Raw genomic sequence first — 23,555 nt, forward strand, 5'->3', positions numbered from 1 at the left:
TACATTCATGTGTACAAACCCATACATAGACACACACACACAATTAAAAATTTTTTAAGCTGTATACCATTTATTTTTTTAATGCAAAGCAGAAAGAGATGTAATACTTTTCATTGTTAGTTTATGAGGATTGAATCAATCTCTCTCTCTCTCTCTCTCTCTCTCTCTCTCTCTCTCTCTCTCTCTCTCTCTCTCTCTTTTGAGACAAGGTCTCTATTTAGCCCTTGCTGTTCTGGAACTCACTATGTAGATGAGGCTGGCTTCAGACTCAACTCTTCTTACCTCTGCCTCCTGAGTGCTGGGATTAAAGGCATGCGCCGCCATGCCTGGCTCTAAATATGTCTACTTTTGAATATCTGAGACAGATGATTTGAGGAAGGCATCTCATGTTTTTGAATAAGATATTTAATCACGTAAACTAAGGGGTTCACTTGGGTGTCTTTCTGCTTCCCCGATCTCTAGTTTAGCAGGAGCATCTGGTCCTTGCTGAGCTATTTGGTTCCAGGTTCTTTTTTTTTTTTTTTGAGCTGAGGATCGAACCCAGGGCCTTGTGCTTGCTAGGCAAGCACTCTGCCACTGAGCTAAATCCCCAACCCTGGTTCCAGGTTCTTAACGCTCTGGTAGGACAGCCTTCAATGGATAGTTTTCAACAGCTTCCTTGACGAAGTCCGAGCCTTCAAGTAATGTTAAAATGTATAAATGTAGAGGGGTGGGCTGATTCTGTGTCCTTCTGATAAGCTAAGAAGCAATGTTTCTCTAGATCAGGGATGGAATGGAGACCTTGAAAGTACTTGGGTCTTTCTGGCCTCTCTGTGGCTCAGCTATGCCAACAATGGGCCCTAGAAGTTGGTGAAATTGATCCCTAGAACTTCTTGCCATCCTCCACCCAATTGAGTACCAAAATTTGAAAAATGAAAAGATTTACAGATTGGTGTAGATGTAAGTCCTGTGAAGCCAAACACTCAAGGTGGAAAGTGTTTCAGTTCTTGGCACACGATTCCTGAGATTCCTGCCGGAAGTGTTTAACTGGGTCTAATTACGAGGGGTAGTTACCATAATCTAATTATGAGGAGCATTCTTTTTTTTTTTTTTTTTTTTAAGATTTATTTATTTATTATGTATATAGTGTTCTGCCTGCATGTGTCCCTGCGGGCCAGAAGAGGGCACCAGATCTCATTACAAATGGTTGTGAGCCACCATGTGGTTGCTGGGAATCGAACTCAGGACCTCTAGAAGAGCAGTCGGTGCTCTTAACCACTGAGCCATCTCTCCAGCCCTATGAGGAGCATTCTTAACGATGGGGACCTGGGTAGGCCAGCTGGCCTGAGTCCTAGGGAATGTTCCCATCTGAAAGGCAGGAATGGTAGAGAATCTTCTAGTTAAGTGCACCATATGATCCTTAATTAGATTTTTAAACACAACAACTTTGTCTGGCACTCTAGTGTTTGCCCTTTAGAGGGTGTAATCTAGTGGCTTCTGTATTTTCAGAATCCTGCAGTTGTCACCACCAGCTAACTTGAGGGTGTTTCACACCAAAACTGTCTCTTCCTCTCCCTCCCCCAAGTCCCACCAACCACTGTCTCCTATCAGTGCAGAGCTGTTTCTGAACCTTTCATATAAATGGATGGTTTGGTTTTTACCTGTTTTCAGGGCCCATCTATGCTGTGGTGTAGATTAAAGAGTTCGTTCATTCTGTGTGAACAAGGCTTACCGCCTTTTGTCAGTGCTGAGTATCTTTATGACTTCTCTCAGGAAGCTGTTTCTCTCCGCCCATCTCCAGCACATAGTGTCCCCTCACCCCACGTCCTGTCACTTTGTTGTTGTTGAAAACTAGAAACTTTAAAGATAACGTAGCAACTATGGAACTGAGTTTGTTGTTGCCTGTGTAGCAAGACTCCTGGGCTGCCTATAAAGTCTGGTTCTTTGTTATATGGAGCCCCAGAAGTCTCTGTTTGCCTTGCTTAATTGTCAGTTAATAATTGAACAGAGATTTCTTTAAATGCCTGGAACCAGCAAGTCTCCAGCCTCTATCAGAGTATCTTGTAAATGCAAGTCAGATCATGTCAGGCCTGCGCTGGGGCCCTGAGATGGCTTCTGTCTCACTCAGTGAAAGAGAAGGAAGTCTGGCAGTGGCCTGCAAGAAGACCCCTTTGGCTGTGTCTGGCAAGGGCTTTTTCCTGACCTCCCACAGGCCAAGCAGTTCCAGATGTGCTCTACAGTCTCTCTGTTGGGTCTCTGGCCTGCCCACCTCCTCCTCTTCTTCATCATCACATTTCTCCTCCCATTTTCCCCACAGTGTAACCGTTTCCTTGTCTATGGTTCTCTTAAGGAATTTAAGCGGGAGGGGGGGGGGGGGGATGCGGTTTGCTCTTTCTCTACAGTCAAAGGTGTTTTTTCTTGATGGCCTTGGATATCTTTAGCAGTCCATTCTTGTGTGAGAGGAGGCAGTGGGGTGCTGCCTATAGATCCTGCCTGAGAGGAGGCAGTGGGGTTCTGTACCTGGGGTCCTGCCTGAGAGGAGGCAGTGGGGTGCTGCACCTGGGGTCCTGCCTGAGAGGAGGCAGTGGGGTGCTGCACCTGGGGTCCTGTGTGTGAGGAGGCAGTGGGGTGCTGCACCTGGGGTCCTGCCTGAGAGGAGGCAGTGGGGTGCTGCACCTGGGGTCCTGCCTGTGAGGAGGCAGTGGGGTTCTGTACCTGGGGTCCTGCCTGAGAGGAGGCAGTGGGGTGCTGCACCTGGGGTCTTGCCTGAGAGGAGGCAGTGGGGTGCTGCACCTGGGGTCCTGTGTGTGAGGAGGCAGTGGGGTGCTGCACCTGGGGTCCTGTGTGAGGAGGCAGTGGGGTGCTGCCTGGGGAATCCCTGTGCATCCTTTCTCATCCCCTGGAAGTTTTTCTGTTGACTCTTTGAACCAGTTTCCAGACACCAGTGCCTCAGGAGCTTCTGGGCCCTTTGGCTTTCTGAGGAGAGCGCTCCTGGTTCTTCCTGAGGGAGAAGCACAGCCGTGCACGCTGGGCCTCTGGCATTCACGGGACTAGGAAGAGCCCTGATAGCTAGACCAGTTGTTGTCTCAGCCCCCATCTTGGGTCACCTGCCCCTTTGTTCTCCGCAGCCCCAAAGCCCGGGGTGCAGCTTGGGTTCTCCTCCAGAGTCCTAGGCGCTGGTCTCCTAAAGGTGTGGGAATTAGGTGTTTACTAGCCCGCTTCCGTCTGTCCCAGAGGCGCCGTGAGGGGCTCTCTGCCCCCCCTTCTCACCGCTGGCCACCTCTGTGCGTGCTCTCCTGTGCCGCTGTCCAACCTTCTGTCCTCCAGTCATTTGTGTCATTTTAGCAAGGCTTGGGGTTGGGAGCTGCCGTCACTAACTGGAAGCTCCTTGCAGTTCTTAATGTGGGCATTAATTTTGTGTTGGACTGTCTGCCCGGAATGTCCAGTCTCCCCGGCTCTTGAATGTCAACATACAGTCTAATGCTCCTTTGTGCTTTGAGAACCTTGCACAGGACAGGGAGAGAAAGCTGTAAACAGGGCCTGTTTGTTTCACTTGGCCTTAATTTTCTTATTATTTCAGTGCCTAAATTACATTTCTTTCTTTCTTTCTTTCTTTCTTTCTTTCTTTCTTTCTTTCTTTCTTTCTTTCTTTTTTTTTTCTTTTTTTTTTGGGTTTTTCAAGACAGGGTTTCTCTGTAGCTTTGGAGCCTGTCCTGGACTAGCTCTGTAGACCTAGACCAGGCTGGCCTCGAACTCACAGAGATCCACCTGCCTCTGCCTGCCAAGTGCTGGGATTACAGGCGTGCGCCACCACCGCCCGGCCTAAATTACATTTCTAAACCAAATCAAAATCCAATCATAGAAGATAAACTTTCTCCTTTTCGATAGTAAACCTTGCTGCAAGGTAGTGCAGGTCTGTGATCTAGCAGCCGAGAGGCAAAGGTAGGATGATTAGGAGTCCAAGGTCATCTTTATGTACACTATGAATTGAGGCCAGCCTGGGCTAAAATTGTTCCCAAGAAATAAAGTAAGTCTTAAGCACTGAGATGAAAACCTAACGATGCTAACCTGAGTTTTTGGACCAGGGGACAAAAGGCTACAGCAGAGCAGTGCACCTTTGAATGACTCATAATTACTCAGGCTAATGCATGTAAACTTGGATGTACAATTAGGCAGCTCATTATGCTGCAAATGCAATTACATGCTCAAAGACAGCCCCTCCCTTTGGCTCGCCCAGTCTGTGATCGCTCATTATTAAGTCTCCGATGTCAGAATTGAGAACACATGCAGGTGACGGTGGGTAGCCAGCCAACAAGGAGCAGGCTGTAGGAGGAAATTTCCTGAGTTTGTCTTAGAGTTGAACATCTTAAATTACAACCATCTAGTCTCTTCCCCAAAGAATCATGCTGTACAAGCGTAAAAATGACCGTGAATAAAATAGTGGCCGTGGTGTTTATAACTCAGCTAAGTTTGGTGTGTACTCACTACATGAAACTGTATGTGGTGTGCATGTTCATACTGTAGTGCGATGTTGTCTCTTCCTTACCTATCATTTTCATATTTGAAATAAGGGGGAAAACTCTTTTTCTTTGTCATACCTGACCTGGCTCCTTAGGACGAAAGCTTGACCTACATTGACATTGATGAGGCTTTTTTATCTTTATTTTGTCCCAAATAAGTGGTATGAATATATATGATTCTGCTGTAGACATTCTTATTGGGTTTAATAATGAGCCACTAACCCAGAATCCACTGGAGAGTTCATATAATCTATGGTATATTTACTGTAGTAGCATTTTTTTGTTTTTGTTTTGTTGTTGTTTTGTTTTTTGGTTTTTCGAGACAGGGTTTCTTCGTAGTTTTGGAGCCTGTCCCGGAACTTGCTCTGTAGCCCGGCTAGCCTCAAACTCACAGAGATCCGCCTACCTCTGCCTCCCGAGTGCTGGGATTAAAGGAGTGCGCCACCACTGCCCGGTTGTAGTATTATTTTTTAAGATGTCAGAAATTCTGGGCTGTAAAGTTGTTTGTAATAAACTTTTGGAGTGGCTATTTGGACCTAGGTTTCAGCCCCACAAGGGGTCTAACTTCCCCCCTTCGAGTGGTCACTAGTGCTGGTGGTGTTTATTGCTCTAATCCCAGAATTTATATTTCTGTCTGTTTTTAAAATGTCCTGAAAACAGTTAACTCATGTGGCTGCTGAGTGAAAAGCTTATTCTGTAGTCCAACTCGGCATTGCTAGGAGTCAGCAAAGACAGTTTTGTTGTGTTTTTTTAATTGCATTGACTTTGTGTATGTTTGTGTTTGTGGCTGCTCACATGTGGAGGTCAGAGGACAACTTTTCCCACCAGGTGGGTCCCAAGGATGGAATTTAGGTGCAGGCTAGGCAGCAGGCACCCTGCCCCTCAAGCAGCTCGACCTTCAGCATCTGGAATGTGTTAAGTGTGTTCCCTGCCTCCCAACTACAGCTCCTACTTCAGAAAACATGACACGGTTGGTGGGATGGTAGTGACCATAGATTGTTAAGGAGAAAAAAAGTTAAGCTTTCCTCAAGTTGGAAAAACAAAAACAAAATTTAGTAGTAAATCAATGTCTTTTTTTGTTGTTTTTTTTTTTTTTGGAGACAGGGTCTCTCTGTAGCTTTGGAGGCTGTTCTGGAACTCACTCTGTAGACCAGGCTGACCTCGAACTCACAGAGATCCGCCTGCCTCTGCCTCCCGAGTGCTGGGATTACAGGTGTGCGCCACCACTGCCCGGCTAATCGATATGTCTTTAAGGATGAGTTGACAAGTAACAATTTGCCTTGGAAGACAGCAAGGGACTTTGACACGTTAATATGCAGTCGTGGTAAGCACAGCAGAGACAGCAACTTAACCATGGGCCTGTGAACGAGCGCTGGCATGGATAAGCTCCACTTCCTATGGCGGCTGTAATGTTTCCTCTGAAAAGGAAGTAGGAAGTGTGCTTAGTAAAGTCACCACTAAATTTCGTTTTTTGTGGGAATATTTCCTCCTATAAAATTTAATGGCCCCAAATCTGATTGTAGAGATTATTTATCCTAAATAGACCTGTCTCCTGAGAAACAAGTTAAAATAGTTCCCTGAAAATCCAGGTACTTAATCAAAAGGAAGGTCACAGATGTTCTGGGGACCTGTAAGATGGCTTGGCAGGTAAAGCTTCCTGCCACAAAGCCTCAGGACCTGAACTTGGTCCCTGGGACACACATGTTGAGGAAGAGGCCATTTCCTGCTGATTGCCCTCTGCCTTCCATATGCTACCTTGTCCCCCCCCACACACACACATACACTAATAAATAAATGTACTAATGATTTTTTAAAAAGAAGGCTGGAAAACCAGATTTAGAGCTGGTCTGACATTGGTCATTCTTACCACCATCCCTAAGAGAAGTCAGAGCGTGAGATCCATCTTTTCTTGGTCCTCGGGTCAGAGTCTGTAGCTGCCTCGATGGTCGGGCTCCACCTGTCCTCACCTGTAGTTCTCACGCAGTCAGTGAGCTACAATTGGAAATACTCACTGAATGTATACCGACATGGTGTGTGTCAGAACTTTCCCTTGGGGAGACAACACACACCCCTACTCACCCCAGATAGAGAACCAGTGCCAGGGCACAGTGTGCATGCCACCAGAGTCCAGCGTGGCGGACCATGAGTGTCGCTGGGGTTACTCCAGCAGTGTGGCTGAGGGTCATTTACAGGAGCAGAAATGGCTCAAAAGACAAGTGCATCACCACAGCCTAGGCCAGCACAGGTACAACTCGCTAAGCGGGAACCCAGAGCCCGCTGCAGAGCCTACAGGAGCTCAGCTGGCTGGAGAGTGTCTCCTCTTCAGGAGCTCAGCTGGCTGGAGAGTGTCTCCTCTTCAGGAGCTCAGCTGGCTGGAGAGTGTCTCCTCTTCAGGAGCTCAGCTGGCTGGAGAGTGTCTCCTCTTCAGGAGCTCAGCTGGCTGGAGAGTGTCTCCTCTTCAGGAGCTCAGCTGGCTGGAGAGTGTCTTCCTCTTCAGGAGCTCAGCTGGCTGGAGAGTGTCTTCCTCTTCAGGAGCTCAGCTGGCTGGAGAGTGTCTCCTCTTCAGGAGCTCAGCTGGCTGGAGAGTGTCTTCCTCTTCAGGAGCTCAGCTGGCTGGAGAGTGTCTCCTCTTCAGGAGCTGGTTGCTGGTGCTTCTGGGCAGCTGGTCTGGTCTCAGAGTCTTCCTTGCAGCTTACCTTGTCTGAGAGGGACTCTCAGATTCTGTTGCTTACTCCGACAGGGAGGGACCTAGTGACTCCAGTCAGTTTCAAGGACTTCTGATGCTATTTTGAGTTCTAGAGCTTCCCTTCAGAAAGGACGTTTCAGTCTTGGGGGAAACTGTTATGTACCACTTGGGTTTTTTAAATTTTTTTATTTTATTTTTTTATTTTAAGGACTTTGGGGGTCACTTTGCCCTAGGCAATATAATTATTTACATAACACTTATATCATTATTTGTTTGTTTTCTTTTGTTTTTTTCAAGATAGGGTTTCTTTGTGTAGTCCTGGCTGTCCTGGAAATTGCTTTGTAGACTGGCTAACCTGGAACTTACAGAGATCCACCTGCCTCTGCCTCCCAAGCACTGAGAACAAGGCATGCGCCACCACTGCCTGGCTGCACTTATATCATACTAGCTTTTTAAGTGATTTTTTAATGTGTTTGTGTGTGTTCCTGCATGAGTTTATGTGTACTGTGGGGGAGCCGCCCCCACTGTTTTCCCCAGGGTACTCGAGCAGGGAGAAGTGGGAAATACTTAGATAAAAATATAAAGGGAGAGAGAAACAGATAGAAATATAGGATAGCCTCGGGTGGGCCTGGATCCTTATCTACCAGCTCCTTCTGTCTCTGCTAAAGGGCTGTTTATAGAAGTGCTAAGTATTGGAGCAAAAGACCTCCCCCAGCACGGCCAAGTGCAGACCATCCCAAACACCTGTGACCATGCACGTGGTCCAGCCATCCCCTTATGCAGCCCTGCTGTGTAAAGCAAGCTCAGATCTCACTAGGAAACCTTTGTGGACCCCAGTGGTGTGCCAGATCCATGGAGGAGCCTGAGGAGACTAGAAGAGGGGAATAGGTCCCCTGGAACTGGAGGAACAGGCAGCTGTGAGCCATCTGATGGGAACTGAACCCAGGTCCTATGCAGGAGTAATAAGCACTCTCCAGCTCCACCCCATACCCCAAAATTTAAAAAACGTTTTAAAGTATTGCACTGAGTGTGGTGGTGCCCACCTTTAATCCCAACACTTGTGAGGCAGAGGCAGGCAGATCTCTGAGCTTGAAGCTAGCCTGGTCTACAGAGGGAGTTCCAGGACAGCCAGGGCTGTTACACAGAGAAACCCTGTCTTGAAAAACAAAACAAAACAAAAACAAATTTAAAGTATTACTTCCATATATAGTCGACAGATGGTCTTTTGCAGTGATGGGGATTGAACCTAGGCCCACACATCTGCTCAGCTGGTCTTTTACTTTATAATAATAGGACACCTCTAGTTCACAAGCATATCAGCACCTGCACAGCTTCGTGTAGGTGGGAGACTTGGAACTGGTCTCCTGAGGACACCAGGAGTCCCTTGCACTGTAGTCATAATAGATCTGATCTTACGTATGATAGTTTTATAACACACATAAATGTTCTCATCTGAGTAAGAAAAAGAGACCATTTGGAAATAGTTTTGCCAGACATTTTAAATGGTAATGCCAGTGTGTGTGAGATCCGTACGCACTTTGTCCCATACAGTTTGGAAGACTGTCCCAGGCGCTGAGAAATCAGCATTAAGAAAACCGACGAGGGCCTCCTGTCTCTGTGGTTGGGGACTCAGGGCCTCAAGTTACAGAAAAATGACCGTGAGCACTTGTGTCTGAAGAAGCAAGGATTGCTGGGGAAGCTTTGCCCCTCCAGGGTTTGTGGCTGCAGAAAGAGCCCCTGTGCTTGCAAGTGCAGAAGCTCTTCCCAGCTCCCCTAGGGCCGAGAGCCCAACTTGTCACCGGGTGTGTTTCAGCCAAGTCCCTGTGGGTGCACTTCCTTGGACTCGGTTCATTGCTGTCTGACTAGGGCGCACACACGCATTTCACTGTGTGTGTGTGTGTGTGTGTGTGTGTGTGTGTGCGCGCGCGCACTTATATGCACACCATCTGTATCTTTCCTCTGGGGGTAAAGCTTAAACTCTCAGAGGGATCATTGCCAAAAGTTCTTTATATATTGTAATGTTGAGTATAGGTGTCTGTTGGTTTCAAGCCTCTACCCCACAATTACTTAAAACCACTGCAGTTCCTTCGAGAGAGTCCTTCATGAATTTTAAAAACTGGGCTGCATTTCTTGAAGGCTGGAATCAAACTGTTTCACTTATCATTTAAATAGTATAAACTGTAGTACTGGGAACCGGTCTGTAAGGCTCCTCTGTGCTCCTAAGACTTGGTTTTCATGTTCTGAACCCCGCAGCCTCTGTGACGGTGTATTGGGGCCTTTCCATCCCTCTAATAGAAGGAGGTGTTAGCAAGGGCTGTTCTCCTTTGTTATGCCTCTCCCCTGCCTTCTCCGAAAGTTAAAACTTGATTTCCTAACTTTCGTTATGAGTTTGCTGTTCCCCTGTGTAATTACTGCTGATGTAAACAGCTAAGTTGTCATTGGAGGTTCCATTGTGCTGACCCCAGGCTCTCTTGTCTGTAGTATCCCCAGAGAATGAGCAGATTTGCCTTGAAGTAAGCACTGACCTCAGTGGATGTGGCACAGTGCAGGCAAAGATACTGTCAACAGTCAAAAGCTACCCAGCAATCACAGTGAACTAGGAGGAGTGGCCCCGTTCCATCAGCCTGCTGCCATAAGCTCCAGTCAGTCTCCTAGCCTTCCTCTGAGCTGCCTAGTGGGTATTTACTTTAGGTCAGGGCTGACGGAGTCTGTGTATGAAAAAGGTGTGGTGTACTAATGATATCCAATGTTCTTTGTATATAAGGCTTATTAAAGACTGGCTAGAACCATACTTGGATTTTTTTAAATGAGAACATTTAAAATCTCTACACTCTGAATAGTTGTTGAGAATATAATACATTGCTATTAGGTATAGTCTAGAATTTAATTCTGTGTGTTTGTGTGTGGGAGGAATGAATATCCATGTTTGTGAGCATATGTAAAGGCCAGAGGTCAGGCTTGGATATAAATCCTCAGGTGCCACCCATCGTTTCTTTAGACTCCTTTGTTGTTGCTGGGCTGTGACTAGGCTCCACTGGCCGTCTAGTGAGCCCTGGGTCTGCCTTTCTCCATTGCCAGTGCTGCACTTGCTGCACTCGCTCCCATGCCTGGGGCTTGGTTTTCAGTTTTGTTTTTTTTAACGTGGGTTCTGAGGATCACCGAGATCCCCACTCTTGTGTGAACTAAGCACTTTTTGATATTTAAATGGACCACATTAGTTAGGATAGAATTATCAAGTAGGGAAAACCTTGAAAGGAAGTCATTCTTACTTTAGACTTTTGCTTGTTGACAAGCTTTTTTAAAATCCTGGTGCTAAATATTTATTGTAGAATTCCAGCACTGTCTTCAGTGAGGGACATGGAAGGTAAATGAGTAGAGGTTATCCTAAGTATCTGAATTGCTTGTCTGTATTTTGTTAGTTCTAATGTAATGATGTAATAGCTTTTCGCTTTTCCCTTTCAAGTCAATTCTTCTACTTTGTTTATTCCTTTTCCTTTATATTCTGGCCATGTTTGCACACATCATAGCTGTCTTTCTTCTGATCGGAACAACTGTGATTAAGGCCTCTGCTATGTGGTGTTGTAGTTGACACGTGACCTTTAATAACCCCCAGGTCTTGGGGCCTGCTCCCAGATGGTGTTCGTTCCTGGACAACTTGACCGAAGAACTAGAAGAGAATCCAGAGAGCACAGTGTATGATGACTACAAATTTGTCACCAAGAAAGACCTTGAAAATTTAGGTAAAATGTGATTTATGAAATTGTCTTCCATTTTCAGGAGTTTTGAACATTAGAATAGACTGAGCCATTTTTATCTGATTTTCCGAATGTCCCATTTCTGCCAAATCAAATATCAAAAGTGTTCTAAGTGATCAAATTTATAATCTCTGCTCAGAAAAAGGCTTAAGGTAAGTTCGACCAGCTGATGCTATCTGTGCTGTAGCCGGGAGAGGCTTCCTTTTAGCGCACTGACAGCCCATCCAGAGGGAAGTGTGGCATTGACAGTGATAATAATAATCCGCAGACAGTAAGCAGGTGGTCCTTGGGTCTCTTCTAGATGTATTTATTCATAGAGAACCTAATCCAGAACTTAAGATTCGAACCTCCCAATAGAACAGACTCGTAATGCAGGCTAACATTCCAGCCTGAAATCTGAAGGGCTCCAAAGTTGAGAACCTTTGAGCACTGACTTGACACTCAGATGCTCCAGGCTTTTGAGCCTGCATTCCTAAATTCAGGACTCACAGCTTCCCATCACTAGTGAACACCTGACCTCACCAGTTTGCAGAGAGGTTGATTTGGGATGAAGCTGTTTGGATTTTGCAGTCTCTGACTAGTCACACTTACTGGGTAGACCTGCAGTGAGATCAGTCACTAAAGAGCAAATGTATCTATACTTGTGTAATCAATCCGACCGCACACTGAGGAAAATTTAGGTGCTAAGCACACGCAGACACATACTTAAGTTGTGTGTTTTTGCATGTCATTACAGTTCTGTTCTCTCTGTCCACCCTTGCAGTTTCACTAATATGTTGAGCTCGAGGAAGTAGTTTCTGATGAACTCTCACAGTTCCAGTAGAAGAGCACCCTAAGTTTAACTTTGCCTTTGCTGCTGTTGTTCCGGAATGCATGCGACTTTAGACGGCTGCATGACTTTTCCCAGTCTGATTCTCAGAGCAGCCGTGAGATGGCCTGATGTCTCACTCACTGCAGAGGCCGAGGCAGGAAGATTACAACTTCCAGGCCGCCTGGGTACTGAGTGAGACTTTATCTCAGAATACAAGTACAAAGCTGGCTGTTCCTACTTAACAGTACACACGCCTGCAACCTAGTGTTGATTCCCAGAATTCTGCTTCAGAACCAAATGTTTCAGCCATGCAGGTGGTGCAGGCCTTTAGTCCAGCACGCAGAGGCAGAGGTGGGGGATGTCTATGAGTTGGAGGCCAGCCTGGTCTACACAGCTACACAGAGAGTTACAGGACAGCCAGGGGTACATAGAGAGACCTTGTTTCAGTAATTAAATGAACAAACTTTCAAAAGCCAAGAACCACTTTTACAAGGAATCTTCTTTACCGTAGTCTGTAGCATGAATCTTAAACGGTCTTATTAATAAAAACAAACCTGGAGCCAGGTATTGGGGTGAATGCTGGAAGATCAGAGAAGCAGAACAAGCCACAGCTTCCTCACCTCGCCAATTCGTCTACTAATCCTATTTCCTCAGACTGGAAGCCTCTGTGTCCTTATCCGGAATGAATCTCAGCTAAACTGCTGCTCAAAAGCTTAAAAGCTTAACCAGCTCTAGTTCCTGGTCCTCACGCCTTATATACCTTTCTGCTTTCTGGCATCACTTCCAGGGATTAAAGGCGTGAGTCACCGTGCCTGGCTGTTTCCAGTGTGGCCTGGAACTCATAAAGCTCCAGATGGATCTCTGCCTCTGGAATGCTAGGATTAAAGGCGTGTGCTGCCACTGCCTAAACTCTATGTTTAATATTGTGGCTGTTCTGTTCTCTGACCCCAGATAAGTTTATTAGGGTACACAGTATTTGGGGAACACAATACCACCACAGTAGTCATATTCATAAAGACTTCCCACCACTGTATACTTAAGACATTTAAGATAAGTGAGAATAGCATTAATAGAATTACTTAAACCTTCCCAACAGATAGTCAAGATTAACAGTTTTTCCAGTCCTTAAATAGTTTACTCTGAAGGGAAACTGGGTCATAATTAAATTGTGTTTAAGAAAAGCTTCAGCTTTAATGACTGGAGAGGTGGCTCTTCCAGGTCAGTTCCCAGCACCCACAGGCTGCTCACAGCTTTCTGTGACTCCAGTCCAGGGCATCCAACACCCTCCTCTGGTCTCTACGGGCACTGTATGCACAGACATTCATACAAGCCGAACACCCACACACATAAAGTAAATGTTCAAAAACAGAAAGAGAAACTGAAATTTTAATGAAGACTTCATGAAGTCCTCTCTTCTTCTGCTGACTCTCTCAGGGCTCACACATCTCATCGGATCACCTTTCCTCCGGGCATATATGCATGGGTTCTTCATGGATATCAGACTCTACCACAAGGTAAGTACGAGCTGTAGGTGTTTCCGGGAGTGCGAGGCCATCCACAGCCGCCGCTGCCTTATGCATGCCTTCATAAAGCATACTTCTGCATTGTAAGGGATCCGCTTGCTTTGGTACAGTAGTCGTGATTCATACATGCTACTACACATTACCTCTCACTAATTTCATTCTTTCGTTCTGAAAAGGTGAAGTTGATGGTAAATCCATTTGCTTATGAAGAGTACAGGAAAGATAAAATTCGACAGAAGATCGAAGAGACGCGCGCACAGAGAGTCCAGTTAAAGGTAAAGCCTCTCCTCAGCATTGAGTCTGCCAGAGGAAATAGTTAAGAAATCTTCTGTCACATCGCCTCGGTTCTCCTTCTTTTAGTTCACACCTTTTGTTAGGAGAGAGGGTGGCCAGGTGTTTGGGGAATAACACGTACTTGAGCTTAACCAAAGGCCAAGACCCTGGGCGATGATGTGCACGGCTGCTGTCCACACACGAAGAGCATCCGATGATGTTGACAGATGTTAGAAATCTGCTTGTCTCATCCTCTGGTGTGCTTGGTTCTCAGGTTCTCTGCATCCTGGGATACCTAATACAGAGACACGGAACAAGCAGCATCAGTTGTAGTGATGGAGAGGATTCAGTGTACTAGTGTACTAACTGTCCACCAGGCATTAGAGCCCCAAGAAGGCAGAAACACTGAGGTGGGGATGAGAGGGCGCTAACTGCGGGCGGGAGGCACCTGCCACTTTAGAAAGATGTGGTCCAGTGAGGAGGACCCAGACTCAAGAAGGGGCTGCAGGCTCGTGCTCTTGAGGGGTATGAGAATGATCCTGGGTATGTTGAACTTTGCAGACTGGTGTCCACCACTCCTGCTGAGGCCACCTGCTCTTCCCATGGCAAAGAAGTGCTGTTGGGTGGTTCCAGCCAGGCCATGAGCAGACAGGGAGGAGCTTCCTGTCTGCCTGTTCCTGCCTTCCTGGCTCTCTGGCATCCCGTCCATTGAGTCAAATCACCGAGCGATAAAATATTTATACCTGAACATTGGTTTAAAATGTGTGTATGATATCCGTACATTCTCAGTAACAAGGACTAGTGGCTTTCCTGAGATTACGTTAATACTTGTTCCATTTTCCACATTTCAGAATTGCTAATAGCAGAGAGAGACTGTGGGTGTGTCTGTTTGAGCAGGAGAGGGTCTGTACCTGCCAGAGTTGCATTTTACTTAGTACTTAGTTGACTGGGACTCGGTGTAGAAGAGGACAGTGGGTGGGTAGCCCATCGTTTATCTGAGAGCCCTCAAGCTCCCATCTAGAAGTTATGTTAAGAATTCACCCCATAGGGAGCAGGGAGATCTTCAGAGGTTCCCACAGCTACCACAGAGGGCGGAGCAGGTGGCTGCAATTCCAAGGGTCCCAGGCTCTCTGTGGCTAGCTTCCCGGGGAGTTGGAGAGAGCACGCTCCCAGCACAGGCTCGCTCCCAGTTCTGTGCCTTTGGCCCGCTTCCTGCTGCTGTTCCTTCTGCCATTCTTCCCCACCATGGGCTGATAAAATAAGAAGTAAGATGAGCCGTCCTTAGTGAACTCACGCTGCTCAGAGCTGCAGCCTGTATGTTCAATGCCTTTACGTCAGTGCATCGCATTGCATTCCCTCCACCAGAAACTGCCCAAAGTTAACAAAGAACTCGCACTCAAATTAATTGAAGAGGAAGAGGAGAAGCAGAAGTCTACACTGAAAAGGAAAGTGAAGGTAAGATGTCCCGAGGCAGAGAAAGCATCAGTAAGTTGCTTTGCACTGTATCTTTTTGTCGTTGGGTTCCGCCACTCTTGCTGTTGAAATAGAATGTGCTCAGTGTGGGGAGTTTGGAAAATATGGAGAAATGTCAAGTTGAAAGTCGCCCTATAGGGAGAGCCTTCGTGTTGGCAGACTTCCTCCCGTCCAAGTCCCCTTAAAGTTACTATAATATCGAGAGTACTGTGTATATGCTGAAATGTTACCCAGGCTCTAGAAGATAACAGTGTTACTTTCCCACGTTGTTGAAAAGTCTCTGGGGGTTTTTTTTTGTTTGTTTGTTTGTTGTTGTTTTTTTTTTTTTAGCTGAGGATTGAACCTAGGGCCTTGCACTTGCTCGCTTGCTAGGCAAGCGCTCTACCATTGAGCTAAATCCCCAACCCAAAAATTCTCTGTATTTTAAATGGCTACATATTCTGTGTTATAACTTTCTTAGTCCTTTTGTTTCTAAATAACTGTTGCTTTTTTATGTTCTGACAAGGTTCTTGTTGTTGTCTCTGACTGTTATCTGCATTTATTTTATGTGGAACTTATGTCTGTGCGGCCACCTCCTCTCCTGGCTCAGGAACAGTTTGCTCCTGTCGGTTAGGATCGTCTGCATGTGGCAGGGAAGCTGCTGTGTGGTTAGCCCCCTGTGAGCTCTGGACTCCAGTGGTGCATCTCTGACCCACAACAGAATTGCCGCATTCAGCATCACCTGAACCCAGTCCCCTGTGGCCCAGGCACCCCTCATTACTCTACCGTTATGTCATGGAACAGCACACATGACTTCTTTGAGCGACACCTGTCAGATCAGCTCGCCCTTGATGTTCTGGAAGTGAACATGGGAATGTGAGCCTCTTGATCTGCATGATTTTGAGGGATCATCCTGGGTGAAGGGTTTTTTAATTCTAGAAATAGCTGCTTTTTGGTTTTGACGTGGCGTTAGGGGACATGGCGATGTGCTGACAGGTAGCTGCTACCTGCCTGCCTCTCCTGGGGTGTCAGTAGACAGGGACTAGCCAGAAGACAGTAAAAGCCAGTGCAGTCTTGGTGGTGTTCCGAGGTGGGGAAATGTGCCTCCTTTTTCCAGATCTCTAAAGACTCTGGAGCCCCCCAGTCCTGTTCCCTCCTGTCCTGCTGAGAGCAGACAGGCAGAGAACCAGTGTGCTGGACTGCCCCACACCCCGCCCTCACTTCCCCCCGAGGGAGCATGAAGACCAGGCTTATGGAGTGAAGTGGGCTGAGCTTTGGGGATCCCCAGGGGCTTCTTGGCTGGTTCTTTCTCTCTGCTCTCCAACCAGGGGGTGAATGCAAGCTCCAGCTGCATGAGCCCCGCTGCACGCTGGTTTCTCGGAGTTCAGACTCCCCGTTCCATTTTGCTGTCTCTTCCTCAGCCTCTTCTGGCAGCCTTTCACCCTAGGCTGTTACATTCTTTAAGGAAATTATTTCAACCTTAGGGAGCCCCTTTAAAGTCAACTACATAGATGGTTTTGTGTTTCCATTACATGACGACTAACCAGTGCTGAACAATGACCTAAGCTTACCCATTTAAACTTACATCTTTGTGCTGTGGCTGTGCACCTCCCAGTGTACAGCAGTGTGTGTGGCCATGTGTGTAACAGGCTGGAGATGGGTGCCTTCCTGCTCTGCTGGTATACTCCCCGAGTGTCACATCGACCTTGCTGGCCGAGCCTGAGGCTGATTTGCCTATGACATCACAGTGTCACTTACAAGCCACACTGAGTGGTCATTGTACTTTCTTGGCCTGAAGCTCCTAGAAGAATGGAGCTAATTTAGACCGTAGATGTATGCACTTAGGGGTATATGTTGTGCTTGTGGTCCTCAGCACAACGGTGCTAGAGGGTCCTTGGACTAAATTCAGTTTTGCTGTTTTAAACAGCATGGTATATGGCAGCGCCTTCTCACAAGGCTGTGAGGATAAAGATGCAGAAGTCTGTGTTGGAGACGGTGTCTTTGTGTATGTGTTAATGCACTGAACATCATGTCTCCCTCAGGTGCTGTCCACACTGGTTTTGGGACAGTGTCTGGCTGGTGCCTGGGGCTCCTTGATGAGACTAGACTAGGTAGCCAGTGAGCCCCCAGGGCTCTGGTTGTCTCTACCTCCCCAGTGTTGAAATTATAGGGACACTGCATACCCAGGTTTTCATGCAGATGCTGGGGACACATTTAACCACCTGAGCCATCTCTTCCGCCCTTCTGTTGAGAGTCTTTTGTTGAGGTTGGATGGAGGCAAGGTCGTACAGGGTGGTAGAAATGACCTTGACAGCTGGAAGCACACAAAGCAGTGCTCATCGTTGGTGGGAGAATTACCGCTGCCCCTCCCCAGGGGTTTCATGAGAACTTCAGAGATGCTCACCCTGTCCAGGGAAATGAAAACAGGCAAACTGAAGCCTTTTAATGTACTGGTAAATCCCAGCGGGAGAGGACATCCTCGTGTTTTGTTTAGTTACTTATTTTGTAAACACTGTTGAACAATTTGAACAATTCTTGCTGTCTTTTCTTCCCATGCTTTTAATATGGACCCTTGTCCTAGTAAACTGTCATACTTGTCTTAAGTTTGGGTAGCTTCCAGATTTTCATCCTTGGCCCTGTTAATATCGTTAACTGTCTCCAAGAGCGCATCCATTTCTGCAGCGCTGGGGATTAAACCCAGGGTCTCATGCTTTCCAGGCAAGCCTTATGCCACCAAGCCCCTCCTAGCCATTTGGAAGCTTCCTTAATATGAATGGTATCATTCCAAGTGAGAGATTTCCCTGCTGTTACAGCTGCGTTCTCATATATTTTGAGACGTTTGCCTCACACTGTTTTCTCAGTTGCATCTGGAGTCCCAGCCAGGTGACAGTGTCCCTCTTTCCACTCCCAGCTCTTTGCTCTGTCCTCCCTCCCCCTCTCCCTCCCCTCCCCCCCTCCCTCCACTATATTTTCATCTCTTTCTCCCTGTTAATTGGCCTCTTGGTAAAGTGAGTATATCCTTGGGATACAGGTGCCAGCACCGGCACACCATGCTCCTGGGCTGTGTAAACTGGTGACCTGCTGCGCATCACTAAGTGGATCGAAAGAAGCACCATGGTGGTCCCCGGTCACGAATCTGGCTCTTAGTCCCATAAGAGTGGGAGTTTGTGGGAGTTTACACTTTGTGCTCATTCCACAGTGGGGTGATTTCAGAGGTCACTGAAATTTGAGTCCTGTTTTGTTGTTGTGGGTTTGTTTGTTTGTTTGTTTGTTTATCGAACCCAGGGCGCAAGCACTGTACCACTGAGCTAAATCCCCAACCCCTGAGTTCTGTTTTAAGGGCCTGCTGTTGTTTAAGTTCATCTGTGGGCTCCCTGGGAGTAGACTTTCTGGATGTCACTTCCAGGTGAGTCCCCAGTTCCCTCTGCGTCTACTCCTGCTAGCTTCTCTTCTGAATTCCACAACCGATGGTGTGCGTTGATTACTGGGCTTTACTGTTGGTGCTGGATGCAGAGGTGGCGAAGCTTAGAAAACGTTACATTCTCATGTCACCTGCAGTGTCTCCTCCTGGCTCTCTATAGCCAGTTCTGTCTTTATAGCTACATCACTGACCACCAAATTCTTCTAGGGAGGAAGTTCGGTTAGTAAAATGGGCCCTGATTTACTTTTTATTGACTTAAATCAGGCCCCATTATCAGTATTCAATGTTATTCTTGAAATACAGGCATAATATATGGTCTCCTAAAAATCTGCCCTTAGACAAGTTATATAATTCGTCATCCACTGGTTTTATCTTCAAACCAAACTGCTCACAAATCAAGGGAAGAACTCTCCCTGGCCCCCAGTCGTTAAAGAGTGCTTGGAAGAGTTGCGGGCTACTGCAGACCATCAGTCCCGCCTGTGAGTGGGAGTCTTCAGAGCTGCTGCTGCCTTCTGACAGAAAGTGAGCTCTGCCTGCCGTTCCTGCTCTTGGAAGCAGACGAGAAAGCTCTTCCCAGTTACTGCTCCCACTGATGACGTACGGAGTCCAGTAAGCCCTTGACCCTCCAGCCTGTCCATGTCGAGCACACCACCGTGGGGAGCAGCCTGCACAGTGTCAGTGAGCACTGTCTCAATGCTCTTGGAACTTAGAACTTGGTGGTGGTAATTACGTGCATCCAGCAAACCCAGGTTGAGCTTCCCCAACGCATGAGCAGCTCTGAGATGTGCAGGTACCTGGGCCCATTTAAGGGTCCCCTGGCTTCATGTGCTGCTGCACGCCAGCCCTGTTGGCTCAGCCTCCCTCTGATGCTGCAGTTGGGGTGAGTGCGTTCTTCCTGGGTTCTGTGTGTGTGAGAGGCTGTGTGTGTGCTGGGGTGAGAGCACACGGGACTCAGTAAGCACCCTTGAGGCTCTCCATTAAAATGGTAATTCATTGCTCTTGGGCCAGAATATGATTATGTGCAAACATACTGGGTTATATCAGATAGCTTTATTTATTTATTTATTTATTTATTTATTTATTTATTTATTTGCTTACTTACTTTTGATTTTTTCGAGACAGGGTTTCTCTGTGTAGCTTTGGTGTCTGTCCTGGATCTCACTCTGTAGCCCAGGCTGGCCTCGAACTCACAGAGATCCACCTGCCTCTGCCTCCCAAGTGCTGGGATTAAAGGCGTGCGCCACCACCGCCCAACTCATCAGATAGTTTTAACATTAGAATTTTATCACTTAAAGTTTTTTTCAACTGCCAATTACAATTCATGTGTTCCCTTTTAATGACAGTGATAGGAATACTTAAAAGCTAGATGTTTCTGTAGGCCTGCTGGGAGGCTTGGCCATCACACCTCATCTTCCCTAGTCATCCCGTCATCCTGTCTGTCCTGCCTCATTTGTGTCTCTGTGGGGACTCGCACTTCCGTCTCTGTGGCTCGTTATTTTGGTATAAAACTCTGACCTGCTGTTGCCTTTCATGCTGGTTCTTGACTTTTGCCTTCCCACTGAAGCTGGCTGGTAATTTTGGTTAAGTCAGATTTGGTCATTTACAGTGTTGTAACTATGTAAATGCTATTTGTAGCTGAACCACCTCACATGACTTTGGTTTCTCCTGGAGTTAGGAATCGTTCTGTGTCGTTATCACCCATCAGCTCCTTGCTCTGTAGCACAAGTCTGGACCTGGTGGCAAAAGTCTGTGTGGACCAGATGTATCTGTCTGTGCGTCCTAAGACTTTCTGGGCTGACCGCCTTCCAATCTTGGGGTCTCCCTGTGCTGTTTCATGTCCTTCCCTATGCTGGACAAAGAAATGGGAGAACCCTGGGTTTCTGAAGGAGTGTGGTTTCTTCCTAAACACTTTCCAGTCTCCAGATGAGTGCCCAGTAAGGGCTCATGGGGGCAAATACAGAATGCAGGTTCTCACAGGAGCCTCACACTCCTGGCCTGTGCTCTCCCCAGCCAGTGATGCGAGGGTCACTCCAGAAATAAGAAAGGCAACTCCTGGCACTGCTCTCATGGTTACCATGCCGTACTGGGTGCACTTCCAGCCTGCAGTCTGGCCCAGGTGGATTGCTGGCTGCTTGCTGAGTCACTCAGCCCAAAAACCTGGGTCTTCGGTGTTAGGGAAATTCTCTTAGGGGGGAATTGTTTTTTTCTGCCATGGTCTCGGTTATGAGTTCATACTTGGGGTAGGGACTAGAGCTGCAGGAAAACGCAGAGGTGGGGACAAGCTGAGATATTTGGGAGATGGCCCACATCAGCAGCTCTCGGGTCTGTAGCCAGGTGTCCCTGCTGGAAGGGGAGGAGGCCTGAGCGTCAGCATCCTGCGGATTGTCGAATGCAGGCTGGGAGAGCACCTCCACCTGGCCTGCCGCCTCGTTTCCTCCATGACTGCACAGTTCCCTCTCTCACGGGACTGCCCACCCCACTCGACTCCCCTCGCTTCTTCTTGGCTAGAGGTGGGGCTAGACAGACAGTGTTGTGAGTGGCCGACATTTGTTGTGTGTTCTGTATCGGGACAAGGTAATAGCAAGTGTCTGCTCAGATCCACAAATGTGATTCTGAGGGAGTGCTGAACACCGCTTCATGTGTTTTCCAGATACTGACGCGAGTGTGTGTGTGTGTGTGTGTGTGTGTGTGTGTGTGTGTGTGTGTATGTGTGTGTGTGTGTGTGTGTTTATAGGGCAGATCACTAGCCAGACACTTGTAAACTACTTCAAGAACATTTCTACCTTATTCTTTTTTTCTTTTAAGACAGGTTTGAAAACAAGCAATTAGACAAGCAAAAATCCCTGGGGAAATACTTTTACAGCTGGGTCAAAGGAGTTTTTGTTTTATAATCATTCATCTAAAGCACACTTGTCTTTAGGCAGAATAATTTGTTTGTTGTAAATTAAGAGGGAAAATCTTTAAAACACTAGCAACATAGTCTACTTAACAGTTTGTTATTTTAAATATAATAACTTTGGTAAATACAGCAAGGTATTAAGTTTTTTCCTTCTTTGTTTTTTAACCTGAAAGTGGGCACATAGCTATTGACCTGAAATATTGATTGACCGCCAATATCACCTTTCCTGTATCTATCTACAGGTGACTCTAAAATTCACCTGGCAGCCTTCTTCCTGTCTTCTGAGACCCTGTGCGTTATTGTTCTCAAGGCACCGAATGGTGTCGTGCAGAATGTGGATGACATCTGTGTCACACTTAGTCTTAAATGGACATTATTTCTCACCCTTTGCTCTAGTCCACAGCGTTCATCCTGATGTCCCAGTGATGGCTCCAAACCCATCGTTCCCAGCGGTCCACTCTCTCAGGCTCAATGGCAAAGAGCTGTTTCCGGCCCGTGTCTAATCCCTATCAGTTCTGTAGAGACTGGTCTCTCAGTGATGGTCCCTGACTGGCATCAGTCCCTCCCTTCGGTTTCCATCACCCAGTTCAGGCCCTGGCCTCATCTTCCTCGGGCTCCAGGACGTCCCTCAGCCCTGTGCCGTGCGGCACACTGCGGCCGCTCTCAGCCGTTCTCCTTGTGTGCTGCAGCCCCTCACAGGCTCTTCAGCTCTCTTCCTCTTCCTGCCTCTCCTGAACAGTGGCCCCAGACCTCAGCAGAACGGTCGTGGAGCGGTGGCGGTTCTATAGTCTGGCCTGATCTGGTTTTAGTTTTGTTTTTTAGGATTCCTTTTCCAAGTTGCTGGTCTGCTGCTGCCATCTGATTCTCTACCCCTCAGTCAGATGAAACGCTCTCTTCATCTTTCTTCTGTTTTTGATTAAGAATATTTGTATTGTGTGTACAAGTGTGAATGCTGGGAACAGAACCTAGATCCTCTGCCACAGTAGCATGGGCTCATAACTGCTGAGCCATCCAGCCCCTCTCTTCAAATTTCTATTTGTCAAATCCAGTCTCCTAGACACCTTGTCCCCAGAATACCCCCATGGTATTTCTGTTGGAATACTGTCCTTTTCCCGAGTACCTTCATACATTCTGAGCATCCTTCATACATCTGCACATCCTTCATACATTCTGAATATTTCTTCATATGGTGCCTTGTTGCAAACACATTGTGGCTTTTTCTTCCCTTTGAAGTTGGGGTCGGGAACTAGAGCTTTTCTTTCCTTGGTCTGTTTTAGAAATGATGTTTACTCAAGGAAGATTTTTGAATTTGGTGTCTCTTAGAATTTTAGTTAAGGGCTTATCAATTTAGAGTCTCATACACATAATAAATGGGCCATAGTCCCCCATGTCTTGTGATTTACCTTGTTTTTATGTATCTCTGCCATACAAATGCTGCATTCAAAACTTAGTTCAGAGGCAGAGCATCAGCCAGTAAAATAAAGTCTATTCCATAAAGCAAGAGCCATCCCAAGCAGGCTGGCCTGTCCCAGCTCTGTTCCAGGCCGTCCCTCTGATTTATAACTGTTCCTGAGTGGCTGCTTCCCTCCGGTTTCCAGGCCCTGAGCGTGAGATACCTATCATCTGTGACATGAGCACAGACTATCATCTGTGTAATGTGTTTATTGTACATGTTAGGAAGCTTGCTACTTAACATAGTACAAATGAAAAGGAATTTAGTGTCAGTTCTGAGCTATGCAAATGACTCTGAATAGCCAAAGCTTTATTGTGTAGTAATTGTACTGTGTTCTTTAAGAATAAGCGGTGGTCCAAGGAAGAAAATGAATAAAGTTATCCTTAGAATGCATGGAAGGGTCCTGGCTTCCAGATAACTTAGTTGAAGTCAGTAAACTGCTGCTGCCAGCCTCCCTACACATGCATGCTGACTGACCACTTCAGCGCCTTCCCCTGTAGAATGTGAAGTTGAGAAGCTTCCTTGTTTTAGTTTAAAATGGTAGCTGTGCTTTAAAAGCTATTTTACGATTTATGTATTTCCTTGGAAAATGTTGGGTTATTTGTTTTGCACTAGAAATATCAACTGAAGAAAATTATTTCCTATATATTAAGTATAAAATTAGTTCAAAAGATTCATTCTTAGATCATTATGTGTAATGGCCAAGAATTAGCAATCAGCTGCTAAGTATGTCAGTAGATTTCTTTTGTTGGTGGGAAGTAAAACCTAGAGAGCGGTTTTAAA

At 46.7% G+C, this 23,555-nt stretch overlaps 1 protein-coding gene across 3 annotated transcripts in view; it reads left to right on the forward strand.

Moving 5' to 3' along the window:
- Nol10 (nucleolar protein 10) overlaps nt 1-23,555 on the forward strand; it is an 87,693-nt gene that overhangs the window by 48,527 nt on the left and 15,611 nt on the right. For all 3 annotated transcript variants that reach the window (XM_036171048.1, XM_036171049.1, XM_036171050.1), the window contains 4 exons: nt 10,799-10,925; nt 13,186-13,265; nt 13,451-13,549; nt 14,913-15,002. In XM_036171048.1, coding sequence (XP_036026941.1) covers nt 10,799-10,925; nt 13,186-13,265; nt 13,451-13,549; nt 14,913-15,002 — 396 coding nt within the window. The remainder of the gene's footprint in view (nt 1-10,798; nt 10,926-13,185; nt 13,266-13,450; nt 13,550-14,912; nt 15,003-23,555) is intronic.

The sequence above is a fragment of the Onychomys torridus genome, chromosome 21 (assembly GCF_903995425.1).
Source record: "Onychomys torridus chromosome 21, mOncTor1.1, whole genome shotgun sequence".
Lineage (NCBI taxonomy): Eukaryota > Metazoa > Chordata > Mammalia > Rodentia > Cricetidae > Onychomys > Onychomys torridus.